General features: G+C 42.3%; 2 protein-coding genes across 2 annotated transcripts; both read left to right on the top strand.

Moving 5' to 3' along the window:
- The first annotated feature begins 4,635 nt into the window (after positions 1-4,635).
- LOC124683432 (B3 domain-containing protein IDEF1-like) lies at positions 4,636-8,058 on the top strand. Its single transcript, XM_047217943.1, has 9 exons — positions 4,636-4,940; positions 5,379-5,654; positions 6,120-6,253; positions 6,347-6,469; positions 6,717-6,806; positions 6,878-6,978; positions 7,495-7,541; positions 7,631-7,707; positions 7,993-8,058. The coding sequence occupies exons 1-9, from the start codon at positions 4,799-4,801 to the stop codon at positions 8,035-8,037; spliced, it is 1,035 nt and encodes a 344-aa protein (XP_047073899.1). The 5' UTR covers positions 4,636-4,798; the 3' UTR covers positions 8,038-8,058.
- A 3,348-nt stretch (positions 8,059-11,406) lies between these two features.
- Positions 11,407-20,032, top strand: LOC124692153 (ENHANCER OF AG-4 protein 2-like). The gene is given in 13 exon segments (XM_047225463.1): positions 11,407-11,544; positions 11,756-11,832; positions 13,102-15,021; positions 15,128-15,626; positions 15,779-15,887; positions 15,976-16,088; positions 16,164-16,351; positions 17,808-18,148; positions 18,151-18,422; positions 18,502-18,967; positions 19,051-19,155; positions 19,410-19,495; positions 19,632-20,032. Coding segments are annotated over 12 exon segments (4,272 nt in total). The 5' UTR covers positions 11,407-11,433; the 3' UTR covers positions 19,481-19,495; positions 19,632-20,032.
- The last annotated feature ends 2,005 nt before the right edge of the window (positions 20,033-22,037 follow it).

The raw sequence follows: 22,037 nt of genomic DNA, 5'->3' as shown, positions 1-22,037 counted from the left end.
TATTTCTGATGACATGTACACTTATCCCACTGCTATTCTCGCTCTATTTGCTCATTCACACGTGTTGTTGCCAAGAGGGGCAGGAATGAGAGGCCCCCGGGGTGTCGAACTAGCACTCGTATGCCTAGCAAAGCAGCCTAGAGCAGTGTACCTAGCAGTTCTGCATGAGGTAGGACCAAGTCAACAAGAAAGAAAAGGAAAATCAAAGACACCGTTCCAGGTTATGATCTTGTTGAGAAAGTGCCAACATTCAACGTTGGTACAGTACATGTTGCTGCTTGGAGGAGACTCAGAGAGGAGAATCCCTATAGGTTCGAGGAAAGAACCTATATAAGTGGAGATAGGGAATTCTGGACCAACACTCAGTTGAATATCTGGGATGATTTCTACAACTGCCCATAGCTCATGAGGAATGGTGTCATTGTGCAGCCCAAGGCCATCAACAAGGAAGAACTTACCATGCTCCAAGCCACTTTGTACCGCTTTGTGGTTGATACGTTGTAGAAGATGGGGTTGTTTGATCTTGTGTGCTTGAAGCCTGGCAGCACAAAGGGTGTTGGGGTGTATTGCTTAATCCTTGTCCGTCAATTCCACTGCACTGTTTTCTTTCATGATGATGCTGCTCGCACTATGACTTGGATGACTGGGCATGAGCAGTATACTTGCAACTACCTTGACTTATGTCAAGCCATGCGATTTGGTAGTGGCCGTACTCATGGTTTTTAGATTCACTCTCAGAAGCAATTCACTCATGGGGACATTGCTTTCTGCTATCCTCCTGAGCCTACACATGCCCCTCCAACCATCTCAGGGATGTACTACTCTTATCTAGTGCTTGCCAAGATATTTCGGAGAGTCTCATCAGCAAGTCAGGAGGCTCAAGTGAATGCTGAGCCTACCATCTTAATCTCATGCACTACTGCCGTCCTAAAAATATTAGGACAATTGATGGTTGTGACTTCCTCTACTATGAGCCGAGGCGCTCCGTTCGAAATCATATGACTCCAAACTATGCTCGGTATGTTCAACAACTCATCGATACAGCTTGTGCCAACTCCTAACAACAAGAAAGATCAACTGATAAAGATGGAACCATTCAAGATTCCTCAACAGGGAAACAAACTGGAAATCCCATCTATGATGCCTTTTGAGCGCCGGTCCAAGGAAAGGCATGACCCTGCAGCTAGCTCCAGCTCTTCTATGCGTCCCAAGCGGGGTGCCTCTCGCTTCTTGGCTAGCCTATGGTAGATGTGCAGGAATATCAATGATGTTGCTCATCAGAGCCTTGCCCTAAACCAAGAGACTAGGAGGCGCCAAAATGATTTCATGGCTGCAAGAAACCATCCTGTTCCTCCAGCTGGACCTGAGATGGAGCATGTGGTTGCACCAACTTGGGAGATGCCTCCCATTGACGATGAAATGCTCCAGAACTTTGATCTCTCCCTGTTTGCTCATGGTGGTGTTCCTCCTCCGAGGACTAGATCTGCTCCTGCTCCTGATGCTCCTGGATATGGAGATGAAGATGAAGATAATGAAGAATATGATGAAGCTTCAAACATCATTTCTTATTTCTTCATTCTTTGAACTTATAGTTCATTTCTTGTTTCTTCATGATGTTGATATCTTGAAGGTACATACGAGAGCTCATGCCATCTTATCCTTCATTCTTGAAGATATGCTTCCAGTAGGATCAACTTTCACATGGTCATTCTTTAGATCACCCTTTGAACATCTTGGCCATCACTTGATCTTATTCACTTTGTTCATCTTTCAATCTTGATGACAATAAATGGCTGAAGAATGGACTAACAACAAATCCTACAAAAGTAACTCAATGCAAACATTTATTCATAGAGATTGTCATTAATTACCAAAACCACATGAGGCTCCCTACGCTTTCAACATCTTACATGTATTAGACCATCGTTGGACCATATTTACTTTATTGTTATTTCCTTGTATTACAATTCCCTTTTCAACATATATTATTTTGAAATCTTTGCATCAGTCATAGTTATCTCTGCACCAATATTTAAGGATGTCAATTCCTTCACCTCATTATTGTTTTGATATTCATTTCTCTTAGAAATGTTGTAAATTCATCCCTGCGTACACTTGAGGGTATGAGTAACTCTAACCAGCTATGGGTTCTCAACCTCTAAGAGTAAAAGTATCAATGCCGGTTGGGATAAATGTTATCAAATGCTCTTAAAGAAGGGTAGTAGGGAATGTTTGTGGACCGTTGGCATAAGATATTAGCTTCCCTTTCAAATCCTCTCACTCTTCTTACTTAGGAAGGCTTGAATTAGATAGGAGTAGTAGGGAATGTTTGTGGACCGTTGGCATAAGATATTTCAAAGATTTTCCCTTGCCAAGATATGTGAGGGGGTATCCATAGGTTAAGTAAAGTGGTTCCTAGAATAAAAATTATACATCTGGATTGTCCGAGTCCTAAGACCTAGATGGTCTGGGTGGACATTTGACGAGTCAACCATTGGTCAAAGTATGGGCTACAAGTTTAAGGGATAGTTTAGGAGGGTAACTAGGAGCATCCATGTGGTTACCCGAACAATATTCTTCCTAATCGAGAGCATCGACTAGTTTCCCGATTCGTTCGGTCTCCTAGCAGAGAGCACCCACACATATGCTCGGATACTTCCCCGAATGGTTTGACCCTAAATGTACATTCGGATTGTCCGAGTTCCCTGAGTCATCTACATTGTCTAAGATTTTTGGCTTTGGGTAAAGGTTTTACATCAAGTTTTTGGGGGACAAAAAAAGGATATGGACATTTGTCATTTCACTTTGGCCATTGATGACCCTCTTATTAGTGCTACTTCTTTACGAGTAAAAGTGATACATAAGATTACAAACAGAAGTAGAGAAATATGAAAGAAACTACCAGAAGACCACCTCTTTTCTTATGTTCTTATTTGGTAATGCATCGTTATATTTGCATAATATATCCACACATTTATATCACACATTAGTCCCCATATATTTAATTACCCAAATCAACATAGGGGTCATTCGCAAGTTAAACATATTTCAGTACTACCTCAGTGTGCAATTTTGGTAACTAGCCATGTGAGACCTAGGGTTCGTGTGGATTTTTTTAAGCCGCAAAATGGTATGTGAATGACTCCATATATATATATATATATAAGTTTGTGAACATGATAAGCTATACTCGAAATGTATGCAAGTTGGTGAACAATGCTAAAGTGTGCCAAGTGCAAAACCGACGAATGCTTTAGTTTGTCGGTTTCGATAACTTCAGCTCGCTACAATATCTTCCGATAGAGAAAGTTAGAAGAGAGGTGACATATATAGTCATGGAAACAGGTAAGCATCGCAAACGCTAGATGATAGGTGACAGGTGACATAGTGATGACTTGTCATCTCAAAAGTCATGTAGATCATATCTTCCTCTTATCTTGAAGATTGCATTTTGCATATGTAATCGTTGGATGTTAGCAATATATAGCCAAATCTGCTTGCCATCCGTAAGGCAGTAGCGTCATATGTTCTGAAGAGATGACAGAATTGCCAACATGGTCTATTTTCCCCAACGAGCTAAATTTTAAATTGTCGATCGTCCACCGATAACTTAAAAAATATATAATACGTCTTGCCCTCCCTGTCTCCACACACCACCGCTATCTCATTCTCCATGTAGTATCTTGAGTCAACACCATACTCTCTCGCATGCCCTCATCTCCCTATGATGCTTTGTCCTTCGGTCCTAGGGAGAATAACAACTGTCCCCTCCAACTCCAACAACATCAGAAGAAACTTAGTCTCGGGGGAAAGAAGAGAGCAGGAGACATGGAGAACCACAAGCATACAATGGTTGCAAGGTGGCGACGGGGCGTGAATCATGAGCGTACATACACTGCAAGGTGGCGGCCCTCTCCGCATATATAATATATCTTCTCTCCATGTATTCGCACACCACCGCTATCTCATTATCCATGCAGTATCTCGAGTCACCACTATACTCTCTCACATGCCTCCATCTCCCTATAACACTTTGTCCTTCGGTCCTAGGGAGAAAGACAACTGCCCCCTCCAACTCCAGCAACATCAGAAGAACCTTAGTCTCAGGGGAAAGAAGAGAGGAGGAGACATGAAGAACCACAAGCATACTTTCGTTGCAAGGTGGCGACGAGGCGTGAAGCATGAGCGTACTTACACTGCAAGGTGGCGGCGCTCTCCACATACGGAGAAGGCAAATCATGGAACTCGAGGCGAATCCACCGGTAAGTCATCCTTTTAAGCTTCAGAAACTTTATGGGACAAACGAGTCACAAAGTTTTATTATTGTATCGCAAAGGAATTTTCCTCACATCATCTCATGATTTTCCATGGAATTTGTGCTTTCCCCACCCCCACAACACATGATATGCAAAGAGATCATTAAGTTATTTTCAATTCTAATCGATTTTTCACAACAAATGGACTTCTTTCTGCGAAACAATTTCTTTTAGGTAAATGGCAGAACAAGATTTAGCTCGTGGTGTAGACCATGGGATGGTGAGAGAGAAGGGGAGAGGGGAGAAGGAAAGAGTCCAACTTTTTAACTGCATCTCTCCAAATAGAGAAGGGAAACGAAAGGATAGATAGAAGGGAAGAGGTCAGTGAGACCGCCACCCTTCCCTCCCCTCCCCTCACTCCCCCTGCCTCTGTCCGGGTTACCCTACCTCCGCTCCTCCCACCCATAGCTGGAGAGAGAGAAAGTGAGGGCAGGGTTTGGCTGGTAGATGCGCGAGTAGCGGTGTCGAGGCCAAGAAGGGGAATGGGAGGCGACGGGAGGCCCAACGACGGCGGCGGCGGCGGCGGCGGCCACCCGCACCAGTTCCAGTACCAAGCTCTCCTCGCCGCCGTGCACACGCAGGGCCCCAACAACACACTCCCCTTTCCCCTTCCTCCCCTCAATGGTCAGTTCCTCTTCCTTTCTTGATTGCGCATTCACATTTTCACCACCCGAAAACAGCCAATGCGCACCCGCTTTACTGGATTTAGGGTACGGCAATCCCTTCCAAGTTCCGCCTTTTTTGCCGATCTACCATGTGCCTAGCCTGCGGGAATCTATCCATAGCTGCTCGCGGTCATATTCTTTATTATACATTCCATCTATGGTCCGATTCAACGGCACTTACCTCATTTTGCAAATCAAGTAGACTGATCTAGGTTTTATTCTTTCTTTATTTACTGGAAGACAGGAGAAGAAGCTACCAACTGTTGACCCTGTCCATGTTAATTATATCTGTATGATAATATAATACGCCTTCCTTGTTTACTAGTAGTACATTACGGCTCACCCTGTCATTTGTGGCCTTACAAGGAAATTTATACAATGTACATGTCACCTGCAGGACCTGGAGCTGATTCACCCACAAACAGTGCTGCTCGCCAGCCTCCGACGCCGAGAGGATTCTCCGATTGGAGCGCGTCTACCAGCGCGTTCACATCACTCGTGCAGAACCCTCCTTCCTCCAACGCTGCCAATGCATACCATTACAGCCTATCCCCGTGCTATGCTTTCTGGACCCATTACATGCTTAACAAGAATGCATATAGCTACTATCCTGCACCTAATCAGGAACACGGGCACCCTTTCTACCATGATAACAACCAGGCTAAAGATCCAGGTAAATTTTACTCACCTCAACTCCTACCCTATGCCCTACTTTTTTTTCGTAATGGACAGCGGTGCATGATACCTGGTATGCTTGTTGAGTGAATAGAATCAGAAATGGAATGCCTTCTCCTCTCAGAAAACCAGAAAGATTGTGATTCACTATTATTGCACCCATAACTAGAGCTTTTTCCAACTAGAATTTTGACTGAGCTTTTTTCATATGGGATGTTATTTATGTACCTCTTAACTTCAGCGAGTAAGTTCTTTTCTCGAGTTATTTATACCTCTGTACTCAGAGCATAGTCTGTGAATGGATTGCGTTCCTAATGGACCTGAGATCTCTTGTTCTTGCATTCAACTGAGGCACCGACTTGTAATAATCAGGATTATCGTTCTTGTAAATGTGGGGCTACTAATGGTGGGTTTGTAGTCAAGATCATCTTACTTCGTTTTTGTATATGCTATCTAAATGCAGGTTCTGTACCCAGCTTTGGTCTTGACTCTTTCAGTACAACATCCCTAGCACCAAACATGTCTGCTCATATGCCTCCTATGGAAATGCCTCCCATGGAAGGGCCCCTATCTGTGAAAGAACCTGAACTTTCAGAGGTATAGATACGAATTCTTCAAGGTTTAGAGAAACTTTCAAGACTGTGTATGATCCTGCCTAACGTATACTGCTGCAAAATGGCTACTGAACAGGACGTGCCTGCTAGAGTAGTTAGAATTAAGGACGAAATGGAAACCAGACATGGAGTTGAACTTAAATGTGAAACAGCTGACACTCTTCCAGAGTTGAAGCAAGGACATGAAAGTTGTGCCACTGTGAGTAACACGCTATACTTAACTTTTTTTTTCTGTATCGGATTTACTGTACATATTTCGCTCCTGCATTAGGTCTCTGCTTGGTTGGTACAGCACTAAAAAGTTAATAGTGAAATGGAAAATGAAGGATGACAAACTTGTACTAGTAAAAATGCACAATCAGAAGATTGATCCAGTAAATAAACATATAACTTCTTCCATAATTAATGTGCTATTTTCCTTTTCTGTGTACCATGGGGACATTAAGAAATTCAACTCTGGAGAATACCAAGTTATTTTGCGCAAGGAATTGACAAAGAGTGATGTTGCAAATGTTGGAAGAATTGTGTTACCCAAGGTATGATTGTGTCACGATGCTCTCTGAAAATTATAATGCAGTCTGAAATACCGTACCGCCTTTCTTTTCAGAAAGATGCAGAAGCTAGTCTTCCACCATTATGCGAAAGGGATCCTCTGATACTGCAGATGGATGACATGGTGCTCCCGGTTACGTGGAAGTTTAAGTACAGGTACCTTTTCAGCCCCTGCACTCATATTATGACATATTTCGCATGCAAAATTCTAAAAGCAATAATGAAAGTTTTGGTTCTGAAACCTGAATACAGTGGCTTGAATATGAATTCTTGGGGAAGAACTGGGGGGTTGAAGTCATTGCTGATGTGGTTTGGTTTATGACAGTTAGGCACAGCATGGAGAAATAGATACTCCCTCCTTTCCATAAGACATACATATTTTGTGTTAATTATTTTTTAAAGTTCCACCAAGTTTATAGAAAAAAATGACGTCTACGGTAACAATCAATATCAGTAGATTCATCATGAAATATGTTTCCATAAGGTATTTATTGGTTGTTGTAGTTCTTGATGATTTTTTCTATAAACTTGGCCGGACTTAAAAAGGTTTCACTTATTCAATATCTAGATGTATTTTTGGGAAGGAGGGAGTGCATTTTTATATATGTTGACTCAAATGCTGACCCACTCAAATTCTTTCACAAGAGTGCAACTGATGCAATGCCATTTCAGGTTCTGGCCCAACAACAAAAGCAGAATGTACATTCTGGATTCTACAAGTATGCCTCAATATGGAACCAGTTACAGCTCTTAATATTTTCTGAGTATGAGCATGTTGATTAATCGAACCATCCTGTTCTTTTGTCAGCTGAATTTGTGAAGACACATGGTCTTCAGGCAGGGGACACCATCATTATCTACAAAAATCCTGTCCCTGGCAAATATGTATGTAAACTTCTCTTCCTGATTGTTCTGTCGGTACATACCGAACTAATATCTATGTGTAAGGTTGGCATTTATGGCCTGTAAATTTTAGTTGTCACTTTTGGCAGAGCTTGCTCAAAATCAGATTAAACAAAACTTCCTAATCTCGCAAACCGTGCATCAAGCCTATCCTGTGATGCTAAGTTGCTAACACCAACTGCCAGTCCCATACATTTTATTTTCTCAAGACAATTTTAAGATAAGATCTCGCTTTATATCATTTTCTTACCTCGGTGTCGCATGCAGATTGTCCGTGGGGAAAAGGCCATTCAGCAGACATTGAACCACTAGAGTATGCGGATGCGATTACGATTGCGTCAGTGAAGGCATTTCATGCGAGCAGTGTGGTTTTACCATAAGTTCGCGATCCAAGAGAACTTGACGGAGTTGAGCCTGCTAAGGAATTCATGACAGCCTGACTTGTTAACCGGGGAGTGAATGGGAAGATCTTGAATGTGTTGGCGAAGAGCTCAGCACGACATCTGAGTTTGGGGAAACCTCATGCGTCTTTTTGCTCGTCTTTCTTCTAATTGAGTTGTATTTGCAAACTTGTGTTCTGCTTTCAGAATAGCATTTGCCGTTCTGTAAATATTTTTGGATCCATAAGATAAAATGAAGTGGCCTGGACGTTTGAACACGCAGTTTCTCTTGTGACAGAAGAGCCACACATGAGTGCCACGCTGTCGCCGTGGCCTTAAAAGTGGAGGGCTGAGAAGGCGTCTTGTACGAAAGAAGACACAAACAGGCGCGGAATGAGTGTAGTTTAGAGATGGTGACACAGCATGATAAGACGGTCTTAATAAAGAAAGAGATCCTAATAGAATACTGTGCCACTGGTCAGCCCTGTGCTGGTTTACATAATGTCAACATTAATCTAATCGTGTAAATATGCATCCAACATTCCGGTGTTGTAAAAGAGGCGTCGCACGTTCTGGTCGCTGTGGGTGGCGCTCGGGATCCACGAGATCTCTTGATACCTCATTTTAAAGCTTTAGGAAAATTATAGGTATTAAACTAGCACATGGAGTGAACGTCTTGCAAGAAACATCCAAATTTTGATAAATTTCAGATAACCGATAAATTTTAGATGACCTTTATAAAAAGATGGAGTATGATGGATGGCAACTGACTTTATTATTGTACCATGATATGACAACTCCTGGATGTGTTCAGTAGGCAGAACGTCTGATCCATAGTGGGTTCCAAGTTTTTACAAAATCTCACAAAAAATGACAGGTTAGAAACACAATGATCTATAAACATATAATAGTACCTCCGTTCAAAAGTAGGTGTGATGTATCTAGATACATTTTAGTCATAGATACATCTGTATCAATAAAAAGTTAAGACCTTATTTTTGGACGGAGGGAGTACTTAAAGATCAAACTCATATTCCTTTTTGAGGTAAGAGAATGCACACATGGGTTGTTCCACTATTTGAGATTTCAAATTTAAAAGCGAATTTATTTGGAAGGCGTGATAAAATGAAATTATGAATGGATTCAATCCATATTTTTTCTTGTGTCGAACACATGAGTCACTTTGACTCAACATTTGATCGGGTTGAAGTGCCACTTTTCCCAGATTGTGGCAAACAAACGACATGGAAGATTTTAACAAAACTAGCTTTTTTTTTTCTTCATAAGTTTGACAAAAAATAAACTTAACTGAAAAATAATTTTGAAACAACATTCTTTCGTGATGCCGTGGCCCAAGGAGCCTGCTCTATAGCTGAAGCCTTGCCCATGACGAGTTGGCTACCATGATGCCATGGACAACAACTTCATGCTACAGGACATAGAGAGTTGTGTTGTGGTGTTATGCAAGGTCAGGTTCCGTCATGTGTGATGGAGCTTGTCGTGCAAGATTGTAAGAACTATCTACCTATTGATCAATACACAACTTCCCTTTCATTTTTTTTTTCATGCTATAGAGGATGGTGCCATAGGTCGCGACTTCATGCTATAGAACACGGCTCAGTGAGATAGGGCGGCGGTGCCATGCGTAAAGGTTAGTTTGTGATATGATTTCGAAATAAGGTTATTCTATGAAAATCGTCAACCATATGTTAACGGTTTTAAATATTTGTTGGGCTTTTAATAATTCCTAAGATTCACTAGTGGGCCGGATAAGTAATTTCGTAAACCAATGTGCGCCTACCGCGGAATTCGATGCCACTGAGATATTTCGATGGGACCATATATAAGCAAGAAACCACCGAGAGGAACAAAATAAACCTCACAATGGTCTCGACCGCACACCCCCCCCCCCCCCCCCGCCGCCCCTCCCCATCTTTTTGCGACCCCATCGCCGTTCATAAGGCCCCAACCATGGCGGCTGATTTGGCCGCACCAGATCCTTAGCCAATCTTGTCATCTCGTTTGGCGCAACCGCCGGTACACCTAACAACCTCCCGCTACTCCTCCTCCTTCCCCACCTGAAGCACACATATTTCATATGGGAGTTGGTGTTGTCCTCGTTCCATCCGATCTCTCCCTACATCGGCGGCTCCTACAGTATATCGCGCCGCTACCCTATCGGTGGTCAGTGCTGCACGGAATACTAAGACCGGAGAAAGGCGAGTAAATTCGACATCAATCTCCGCAAATGAATTAAGGTAAATCAAGCCCTTGCAACCTTAGCTCTGGATCTAAACTCACATGTTTTGGTCCGTGTGTTCATGTTTCGTCGAAGAAATGTACTCCCTCCGATCCGGAGTAGTATCTTTTTTGATTTCCCCTTCTATTTTCTGATTTAAAAAGTTCGGAAAATCCGGTGAGAAAAGTGTCTTTGTTCATCATTATCCATCCAACCAAAATACGCGCGTGAGGAGTAAATTCGACATCAACCTCAGCAAACGAATTAAGGTAAATCAAGCCCTTACACAACCTTAGTTCTAGATCTAAACTCACATGTTTTGGTTAGTGTGTTCATGTTTCGTCGACGAAATGTACTCCCTCCGATCCGGAGTATCTTTTTCGATTTTCCCCTCTTTTTTTCTGATTTAAAAAGTTCAGAAAATCCGGTGAGAAAAGTGTCTTTGTTCATCATTATCCATCCAACCAATACTACCAAATGTACTGGAAAAGAAGTAGAAAAGGAAAGAAACGAACAGAAAATCATGAGCTGGTAGATATATATTTCGCGTCATCAATTCAGCACCATCAATGCTTGCCTGAAGTGAGGCGAAAGCACACGGTATTCCCCAAACCCGACGGCGAGTCCATCACGGCCGTCGATGCCAGATCGTGCGGCTGGTGGCCAGCGTGCCCCTCACGAGGTCCAGGCGGGCGGAGAGATTATTTTTGCGTGGTTTCTTCTTCTGGTTATTCACATTGGAGCAGACACGGCAGCGAAAATCGCAAGGTGGGGAGGAGGAGGATTCCGAATCGCAGTTGCAGCCCAGTAATCCACTCCACCGCCGCCCGCCCGCGCGGATTCGATCGCCGCCGCCACCGCCGCCACCGCCCCGCCCCGCCGCCGTAGGAACCCTCACCCTCACCGCCACCGCCCCCTCCCCCCCCCGTCGGATAGGGTCTTCCCCGTCGTGCCGCGCTGCGAGCTGCTAGGGTTCGCCCTGCCCTCGCGGTTACGGTGTTCCCCCCGGCGCCGACTGGCCTGTACTCTTCACCGGGGTACGGGCGGATTCCGGGGAAGAAGCAGCGCGCATAGGGGCCTCGCCGCCCGATGGCTCCCGCCGCCAAGCGGGGCGCCAAGGGCACCAAATGGACCAGAGACCCGCAGCTCGGAGACCTGGTCCTCGCCAGGGTCAAGGGCTACCCTTTCTGGCCAGCCAAGGTCCCGCCCACACTCCTGCCCTGCTCTGCCTGCTACCTAGGGTTTTCTTTCTCCCCCCTCCCCATAGCGACCCAGTCCCCCCCCCTCGCCTCCTTTCTGCTTCTTTCTTGCCCGCATCTCTGCCTGCCTGCCTGAATCCTGATATGTATTGTAGTATGTTTGAATCTGTGCTTCAGCCAGCCATGAGGGTTAATGCTTCTTCTCTATGCAGGTGAGCAGGCCGGAAGACTGGAATCAGGTGCCGGCTCTGCGCAAGTTCTTTGTCCTCTTCTATGGCACCAAGGAGATGTAAGCCCACCATCTTGCTTCATCGGTTACTTGCTCCTTTTGTCGCCACGTTTAACGGTATTCTAACCGGCAATTCGACCGTCTTACCGTACGCGTGCCACTGTCTTGATTAATGCACTACCTCAAACTTCCCTTTTTGTGTCTGATTTACTACATCTATCATGCATTTCTTCAGAGATCATCTAGCAGCTGATCAATTACTAGCAGTCGAGATCACACGCGGGAGTATTAGGGGTATCCCCAATTTATTGCCTAAAACTCTATCTAACTAAGCTTGCTGAGGCGCGCCACGTGTGACGTGTCGGCAAGTATTACGTGCTTTGGCTTTGGGAACACCAGTGTTCTGCCCGCTTTAGTGATAACGTATCTCTTCTTTGTGGCTAGATGTATTTTTATATGTGCACTAACTAATTGATGAGAGAGGGTAATCGTAGATGTTAAAACTAAAGGCCACTATCACACTCTTTTTTATCAGAAGACAAAGCAAAATCATTTGATTCTGCTTTAAATAACAGCTTGTACTGAATTTTCAGGTTTCAATTCTGTCTTTTTTATTCAAACCTGGGTATTACTTTATCTGACTTCCTGCTTGGGTTGATACGTAAACCAGACATTCTTTTGGCATGTGTATATCAGTGTGCACGTACAAATTTATCTCTTCAGTGTAAAAGTTTTAAGTTGTGTGGTTAGTAGCAGCAGCAATGATCTAGGGTTAAGGTCGGTCTACGAGGTACAATTCTCTATTGACTGAAAGATGAAACTAGTGCTTTTATGCCGAGTTGGAATCTGAACTTATGCTCTTTGCTTCTAACTAGAGCAGTCTTTTCTTTTGACTGTCAGTACTCTTGACCACTCCCATGGCCTTTTATTTTCTTCCATCCAAAGTAAAAGTGAGAATGCTTTCAGTTCTTGTAACTTGAGCCTGTATAGCAAGCTCTCCTAGAAATTCTTGAGTATGTTGTTCTCTTCAAATTTTGGTAGACAATGATCTTTAGATCTGTTTAAATTTAAATTACATTGGTGTTTAACAGAACAACTAAATTACTTCATTTCAGTGATTCCTTTTAGCTTATAAGGTGCTTGCTAAATGGAGCATTTCTTTAATTGCTTTAAATCCCTTTACCATTTCCTCTAGATACAACATTTGTTTGTTTCCCCTGCTGTCCTCCACATCTGTGTTCCTTTGCTATTTTGAGCTTACTGTGACAACTCTTTCAAGGCTAAAGTATAAGTATCACTTGATTGCTAATGAATGAATATCTCCTACAGTGGTTTTGTAGCTTTGCAAGATCTCATGCCATTTACAGAAGAGGTGAAGAATGACTGGGTAAATCAAGCTCGAGAGAAACGCTTACCGAAAAGATATGCGAAAGGTCTTGAGGAAGCCTTGGTGGAGATATGCAATGCCTATGATGAGCTACCAAATTCATCTGAAACTGCAAAATCATCTGAAACTGGAAATGGTTTGTTGCCTGATCAAACTCTTGATCTGATTGAAAAACCTACAGAGCACCTTGTAAAGCCACCTGATGATGGTGGGCCTCAAAAGCTGGAGCAAATGGAAGGTGATAGTTCTATGAAAAACTTGAATTCATTAGGGCACATTTCAGGAACTGAAGAGGATGTGAAAGATGGTGGCCATGACAGAAAGGATCCTTTTCCAACAGCTTCTAAAAGGAAAATATCTGTAGAAAAGGATTCTGGCCATCCCAAGAGAAAGAAACCTGTTGCATCAAAGTCAGCTACCGACCTGCACTTTGAACAAGAGCATTCATCAATCTTTCCATGCTCTGAAAGAGAGACTGAAGACCAGAAAATTGGCAAAGAGAACCATCCGGCCGAAGATTTAATTTTGGACCCTACTGTACAGATAGTCTGCGCTCTTGCAGTGCCAAAGAAATGTAAAACCGAGAAGCAGTTGAAGGATGCTGACAGGAAGGAAAACAAGCATGTCGATGTCACTGGTATTTCTACGGGTACTGCTCCTGAGGCTTTACCTGTTAGTGTAACAAACAATGGTGCTGACAAAGAGAGCACAGGATTTAAAAAGTTGAAGACAATGATGAAACCATCAGCTACGGACAAATCAGAGAGAAAGGATCATAATAGCAAAGTAATACTTGACAAGCCTAACAAACAGTTGACTGGAAAGTCACCTGCTGTATTTTCTCCCAATAAGAAATCTATGCCTGCTAGTGGGCAGCGCAAGCCGGAGGGTAGCGCTGATATGCGTCCGGCAAAGAGGCCAAAACTAACTGACAGGGCCAATGAAACAGTTAAGTCAGGGGCACACAGCGAGCCAAAGTTACCTGTTGATAATAAAAAGGATATTTCTGTGAAAGATGAGAAATCAACTTCCGCAGGAACTGGAAACAGCACATTTCCTGAGATTGTGACCACCGGTGATAAGACAAGGAAATCAGGTGTAATTTTATCACCCTTACCAAGGCTGCATTCAGAGGGATTGGAACAGCCACCCGGTTCTGCAACCAAGTTAAGTGTTTTTGATAGTGCTAAGAAAGGCTCCAGCATAAAGGAGAATGGCTCACGTGTTGGTAGGCCATTGGAAAAGCCCAGGAGAAGAGCGTGTCGTTTTGAGGATGACGAGGAGGAAGAACAACGGACACCACCGCATAAAACTGTGGCCAAACCAACCTCCAAACATGTAGCCCCAACAGAGAAGATCCATCAGACAGGTATTCGGGGAATTCCTTCCTCACAAGTTGGGAATATTTCTGCAAAAAAATCTGGTGTGGCAAGAGAAGAGAAACCTAGAAGTGTTGGAAGGTCACCTGTGAAGCATGAGCCAATTTATTCGCCAAGTCAAAATAAAGTGCTTGCTAGACAAGGAAGAAAATCAACCACCACCTCAATCAATACTTCTGCTGAATTGGGTAACAAGATTAACCTGGCAGATCGCAAGTCCTCTGGACAATCAAGAATGCCAGCACCATCTGAACTGAAGAAACCACAAGGTAGTTCTTCTAAAGTATTGTATAATCAGACACCTGGGAATTCCCATTCTCAAAGCCATGCTGCCTTAGAGAAGAATTTGCTTCTGTCTAAATCAGAGAATGCCAAGGCTAAAGCTAAGCCTAGCACACAGTTGCCTATAGCTGTGGAGAGTAGATTAAGTGCCAATTTTTCAGGTGAACGAAATGTGAAGCTGGATCACTCGAAAGAGGACAGGTATACTGCTTTGGATCAGCCAAGTTTCTTTCATATGCCCTTTTAGTCCATGTTTATACAGGTTAGCTATGCACTTTGTTGATGGTTGCAGTTTCCTCTTATGCAGATCAAATTTTGTTGATAAAGCTGATGTTGCCGAGCCTAGTGCTGACTCTGTCAAGTCAATGAAGAATCTTATTGCAGCTGCTCAGGCAAGGAGAAACCTCCTTGCGTCTGGTCAAGGGAATTCTGATGGATCTTTTGCGGACAATGCTGTTCTTGCCTCCACACCATATGGCTTGCCTGGACTAAGTCCTAGTCCTGGCTTTCACATTCGATCTGCGTCTAAAATTGCTATTTCAGAGGGTGACATTATGCAATTTCAAGACTCCATCGCTGAACCTAGTGAACAAGTTGACCTGAAAAAGCCTGCAGAAACTCACCGTGAACATGAAAAGAGTCCAAAACCTAAGCAATCCAGTGGTTCACTGAGTGGTGGTACCGATGCAGCAATTGCACGTGATGCCCTGGAGGGAATGATAGAGACACTATCGAGGACAAAAGATAGTATAGGTCGTGCTACGCGTCATGCAATTGAGTGCTCGAAACATGGCATTGCGGATGAGGTACCCCCCTCACACCCACACCCCTTCATGCACTCACAGACACATTGTCTGATCATGTACATTCATTAACCCACATACCATCAGCAATTCAGCATCTCCTTTTCATCACAAGCCAAGTATTCTTATTAATTTGTTTCATTATTTATCATCAGATTGTTGAGCTTCTCATAAGGAAAATGGAGAGTGAGCCTAATTTTCACCGCAGAGTTGATCTCCTTTTCCTTTTAGACTCCATAACACAGTGTTCTCACTCTCATAAAGGTGACTTTTCTTTGTATTACATCATACCTCAGAATTATGTGTTTCCTTAGTCTCAAATTTTAATTATCCACTTCTCTCAAATGGTTAGGCGTTGCTGGGGCTTCATATGTTCCCAGTATCCAAGCTGCATTACCTCGTATTTTGAGCGCTGCTGCTCCACCTGTAGCTGGTGCTCGTGAAAACCGACGCCAGTGCCTCAAAGTAATAGCTTCACTGCTAACTGTTTCAGTTTTAATTTCCACAGGCAATTTACATTTCTAACCATTGGCTTTGCAGGTTTTAAAATTGTGGCTACAGAGAAAGATTATGCCAGAAGAAGTACTGCGAAGATACATGAATGACTTTGAGGGGCCAAATGATAATACAAGCACAGGTTTGCTGCTCAGGCGACCATCCCGAGCTGAACGTTCTGTAGATGATCCTATTAGGGAAATGGAAGACATGCTTGTCGATGAATATGGAAGGTATTATATACTCCCTTTGTCCTTTCATATTTAATGTGTTGGAATCGATACAGTTAAATGCTACCACCATTATGCTCATAAATCTCAGGGCAGAGAACTACCTAACTAGATTTGTCATTGAAATTTAGTGTTTTCTATTAATTTATTGTAATAGGAAGTTGCATAAAGGCAATGGTCAAAGTCACATTTGATTTTGAATACCATAGAAGTCAAAACATCAAATAGAAAAGAACAGAGAGAAGGGAGAACTATTTACTAGCTCGTAACTCGGTATGATTGGTTATATTTTTGTGGCTGGAAGTTATAAGTTAGTATGATGGATTTTAGATTTCTGTACAAATATTCTAAATCTAAAATGAGTACCACCTAATGAACACTTGACCGTGAGTTAACTCTTCAATTAAGCTCTGGGTTTTCCTTGATATCTCTTCTAAGTAGATCTGGCCCATACTGGATGCATGATGTTATATGAGCTTTGAGCCCTGTGCACAGCAGCAGTGGTGTGGGCTTGGCAGTGCACATGCTGGCACCCTTGTATGGGCATATATGAAAGTATACGATAGGATATTTAGAGAAATAATTGAGCACAACAAGTTTTGTGCATGTTGGGTATGGCTGGGTCTTCTAAATTAGGAATGTTCAAGTTAAATTTGGATATTGAGTTATGGACTTATGGTTCGGTCAAAAGGAAAATCATGTATTAATTATTCAATGAAGACTCAATAGTTCAACTAAGCCTAAGATTCTATCTACCACAATGTAGATTATGCCCTTGGTTAGATCCATGGTTTGAAAGGTGTATTACAGCGGTTTGGGGCCTCAGCGACGCCTAGGCGGGCACTTTACACGCTTAAGTGCCTCAAGCGGTCGATTTTCCAAGGCGGAGGGGGGGTGGGGGGGGGGGTGGGGGGTGGGGGCTTGACGCCTTAGGGACACCTTTAAAACCATGATTACATCAGGTGAAATGGTGAATGCCCTACCCCTGGTCTTTGGACCCCTCTACAATGATCCATGACCCTGAACTAGGGTTACCTACCTTTTTCATTTTAGAAGAGACGCCAGTCTCACTGTCACATAGTAGAAAGATACCAAGTTCTGCTCAAGACATAAAGCAAGGAACTGTGTTCTGTAGTTTCCTGATTGTGGTTGTAACATATGTGTCTACATTCGTACTTGTAGCATTCTATGAGAATGTCGCATGCTTTGACCACAGTAAGGCCCTTAGGGACTCTAGCGACCTTTTATCTGGTTCCAGTGATCCAATTGCATCAGCTGATTTTATTCACCTAAACCTAACACTGAACTTTTTAAGTGGAGTCTCCAGCGATTTTAGTAAGTTTATTATTATTATTATTATTATTATTATTATTATTATTATTATTATTATTATGTGGTATTATCTTAATTCAACTCATTGCTGACATGTGTTATCTGTTTTTTTGTGTGTTTTGTACAGCAATACAACCTTTGTCTTTGAAATTGATGAAGATTTCCCTCGAATTAATGGGTTGTCAACAGTTATCTCACTGCAAGTTGAAAGGGGTGAAGTACAAGAAGGCGTAGAAATTATTGCTCCAAATTCTGTGGAGGAACACACCACGGTGCTAGAGAGTGTAACTGATGACACTGTCATGGAAGATGCTATAGATTTACCAAGGAACATGCAACTGATAGATGGATCTGTCCTCATTGAGCATGATTCAAGACAGGAAGCAAGTTCAGAGGAGGCATTGAATAATCAGTATGAGCTTCCCCCTCTACCTGCGGGTCCTCCACCACTTCCACTGGATTCACCACCTCCCCACCTTTACCTGAGGGCCCTCCACCTCTCCCATTGGATTCACCACCTCTCCCACCTCCTTTGCCTCCTTCGCCACCACCTGCTACACCACCGCCGCCACCTCCACCACTTTCACCATCTTCGCCACCTCCTCTGCCACCCCTGCCATCTGGACCACCTCCACAGCCTGCTCCACCACCTCCTCATCCTTCTATCCCGCCACCTGTTCTGTCATCTCCATCATCATTGGGTTATCAGCCTGCTGTGCCAGAATATTTCAGGCCTCCCAGTGTAAATATTTTCTTCAATGCACTTCATTTTGCAGATCCTGTTGTGTTCTTGGTATAATAATAAAGTTCTGTTGATGCAGGGTAACCAACCAACAGAAAATTCATCAATCCAAGGTATTGGAAATCTGCCAAACTTCATGCCTGCTGGACCAGCTAATGCGCAAGCTCCAGTTAATTTTGTCCAGTCGTTGCCACCAGATTATGGAACCAATAATATCTTCATGGCACAGCAAGCTTCTAATGGTAATTACCAGTTTCAGCCTGGTGTATCTTTTCATCAAGGGGCTTTCAGTGCTTTTCCATCGGCACAAACACCACCAGTTCATCCCCACACTCATCACACACTCATGAACCCCATGGGCCAACAATCTGCACCACCTCTGTGCAATTCTTATGTTGTACAGTCCTTTCCAAATAGTCAAAGCCAATATACATCTGAAGAACAGTGGCGAATGACATCTGGTAACTTCAGTCCAGATGATCAGCATACTTGGTTACCAGGTGGCAGATCATTATCTTGCTCAGATGGGTCATTCATGCAGGATGGTATGTTTGCCTGTAACCTGTTTTACTTTTATAGTGTTAATTTTTCAGAGGCCTGAGATGGCTATGGTTCACTTTTCTGGTAGGATATTCGAGGTCCAACATTGAGAGATCTTCAATGAATCCAATGAGCCATCAACATCCTGCACAGGCTGTACTCAACCATTTGCCATCTGGAGCAGCACATCCAGGTTTCTTTTTTTTGCTTCTTAAGAGTTCACAGTTGTTTTTCATCTGATAGGTAATGTGCACTGCATTCAAATGAATTCTCTTAGCGAAACTTCATAAGATCCACTGACAACTGGTACTTGCACCCCATTGTGCTGTAATGCCGCCTTGTCAATTAATCTTCTGAAATTTCGTTAAAAATCATTTGGTGTGTAGAAGCTATATGTTTCCTTTTTATTTTTAAAAATATTTTTGTTTCTATTCTTATTTTTGACAGGTCACATTCCTCAGATGCTGCCAGCCAAGCCTGATATTCATGCACGTAATCGCTGGAGGCCTTCTAGATAAAATCTATTTGTTGCGGTAGTCCTCCAACTCTGTTGATACTTTGTAATGCTCTTCTATTTGTTCCTTTGTTATCTTCACTGATTAGTTGTCTACGATACTTCCTTCTGTCTACTACTGCAGTTGAGCTGACTCCTCAGTTCTTTACGTACAGGTTTTGACATGGGAAATTGGTGGTGCTGGAAGTCATTTGAAATGAGGATGCAACAAGAGGTGCTTACACTAGTCTGTTTTGCGACGAGGATTCACTTTTGCATGAGGAGTAATGATGAGATCAGATGATATTAATTGGAATGGACATTTTACATTGTAATTAGTCTGGGCAGCAGCATCCAGCAGACTAATCTCTCTTAGTGTAAGCGCATGTTTTACATGACACAAGTATTCTCTGTTCTTTTAGATGTTGCTTCTGGTGTTTGCTTGAGACTATGAGGACTGCAAACTGTTCAATGTATCTTGCTCAGACAGTGCGCGTTAGACATAAGCATCAGTTCTCATAGTTCTTGTAGTAAAATATTGGAAACTTATTTTTATTTATACCAGAGCATAATGATGTATCCGGTGGTGTTCAAAAACGGCTTGCCTGAAACCCATAAAAACCAGCAAAGCAAAACTGGGCTAGTGCCTAATCTACGCTCCAGGGGGGCGGGAGACTGATTCGCTAGTTCAAAAGTTGTGAAGAGGAACAGTGCCTGGTTTTCAATGGTTTGAGAAAACTTTTGTTGAACACCCTGATGATAATTTTTGGCACTTTCTGCGGTTTGTTGTACTTGGACTGTTGTGCTACTGTGCAAAACATAACAAGTTTCAACTAGATAGACATCTAAGTACAAACAGTAAAGCTGAAGCACTGTGCTTACTCTTATGTTAAGTGCTGTGAGTTAGCTCTTCAAACAAAATTAACTGTCTCTTATCCAGTTATGGAGTAGAAGACTAGACTAGAACTGCGGGTTTATGCAGACACCTAAGAGCTAATGGTTTATTTGAGTTTACATAGATTAGTTGATTGTCATATGCTGCTATTCATTTTCTAGTGATTAGCTGATATTGTCCTATGCTGGTTTTATTTTCGAGGGGAAATTACCTGGTTCCCTGGGCCATGTTAGCCATTCCATTGTTTTTTTAGTTCCATGGATGCATGACATGCAATACAGTAAAAAAAATGCTGCGTACTCAAATTGGTCCGCTTCCTTTATCACCAAAATTAAATAAGTACCTTTACATGCACTAATTGTCTTTTCTCTTTTTCTAGTCTGTAATTAAGATATTGACCTGTCTTCTGCATGCATAGCATTATTTTACATTAATAGATTTCTGGAATATTGCATCTTATTCTTAGAGAAACAGTTGTTGTTGACCGTAGAGACACCGAATCTGTATTTTCTTCCCCCAAAACTACATTATTTACAAGCCTTGTACACACCGGTCTTCAGGTATCTAGGCTCAGTAACTAGTGCAAATTTACAGTACCACTTACTTTGAGAGATGTTTGAGGGAGTAAGCTTGTTGAGCTAGTTGTGTTTTGTGGTTGAATGATAATGGCTTAAGGAGAGTACATCCCATTTTATCTTATAATATATTTGTCGTAAGATTGTTTTAATGGAAATAAAATAAGCATGCAAAGTCGATGCTTTGGTTGGAACTTTGAAGGGCCAATATGTATGCTGGTATTCTTATATGATGATTAACTGCGGGAAACAGATAAGTCAGAAGCTTATAGATTTGTGAGATACTGGGGAGTCACGGAATTTAGAAATTCTTCTACATATCTTCCTACTTCAGATCTGCTTTTGTCTTGCTCCAGTTTGGCAGTGATGAGCATGAATTCTGTTTGATCTTGTTTTTTATTTTCCTGTGGACTTTCAACTACTTTTGTCTTTCAACGGAGTGGATGGTGGGTTGGTAGGTAGTTTATGAACTGATGGGGTATTGGGAGTTATGAAATTTAGAAACTGTATTGTATATTTTTCAGATTTGATTTTGTCCTGTTCTATTTTTTCATGATGTACATGATTATCACTCGATTTTATGGTTAGTCTTCATCTATTTTCGAGTATTTTTCTTCTGGTGAAGTTGGTAGTGGGTGTTGGGTACTATTATCGCAAAGATATGAAGATTTGCAAAAATATTCTATGCAATTACTCCTTCCATATTCATGTGCAAAGAAGAAAATAGAGATTCATTTTCTTCATTAGTTTAATTGTTCATGTAAAGTGGCAGAAAGTTTTTTTAAACTTTGACAGTCATTCATATTTTGTATGATATAAATATAATTCTGTAGTCTGGGGATTGATGGAGTGGGGTATGTTTTGAGTGACTCGTTTCTGAGTGATCTGTTGAACCTGAACACTATAGAATTGCTGCTTCTAGTTTCATGTATGCAAAAAGGAAATATAGATTCATCTTCAATTTCAAGGTTGTTACATATGTACCTAAGGAAGATTCGTTGAACTTAAACAGTGCTTTGCCTTTGTGTGAGTATGAACATGATAGATTTTTCTGTACTTTGGGGAATGAATTGATGCGCGAACACGTTCAGTGATGTCCTATTTGTATACTT

This window comes from Lolium rigidum, chromosome 1 (assembly GCF_022539505.1).
Source record: "Lolium rigidum isolate FL_2022 chromosome 1, APGP_CSIRO_Lrig_0.1, whole genome shotgun sequence".
NCBI classification, from domain to species: domain Eukaryota; kingdom Viridiplantae; phylum Streptophyta; class Magnoliopsida; order Poales; family Poaceae; genus Lolium; species Lolium rigidum.
Note: the sequence above shows the minus strand (reverse complement) of the source record. Positions and strands in the feature narration are given on the sequence as shown.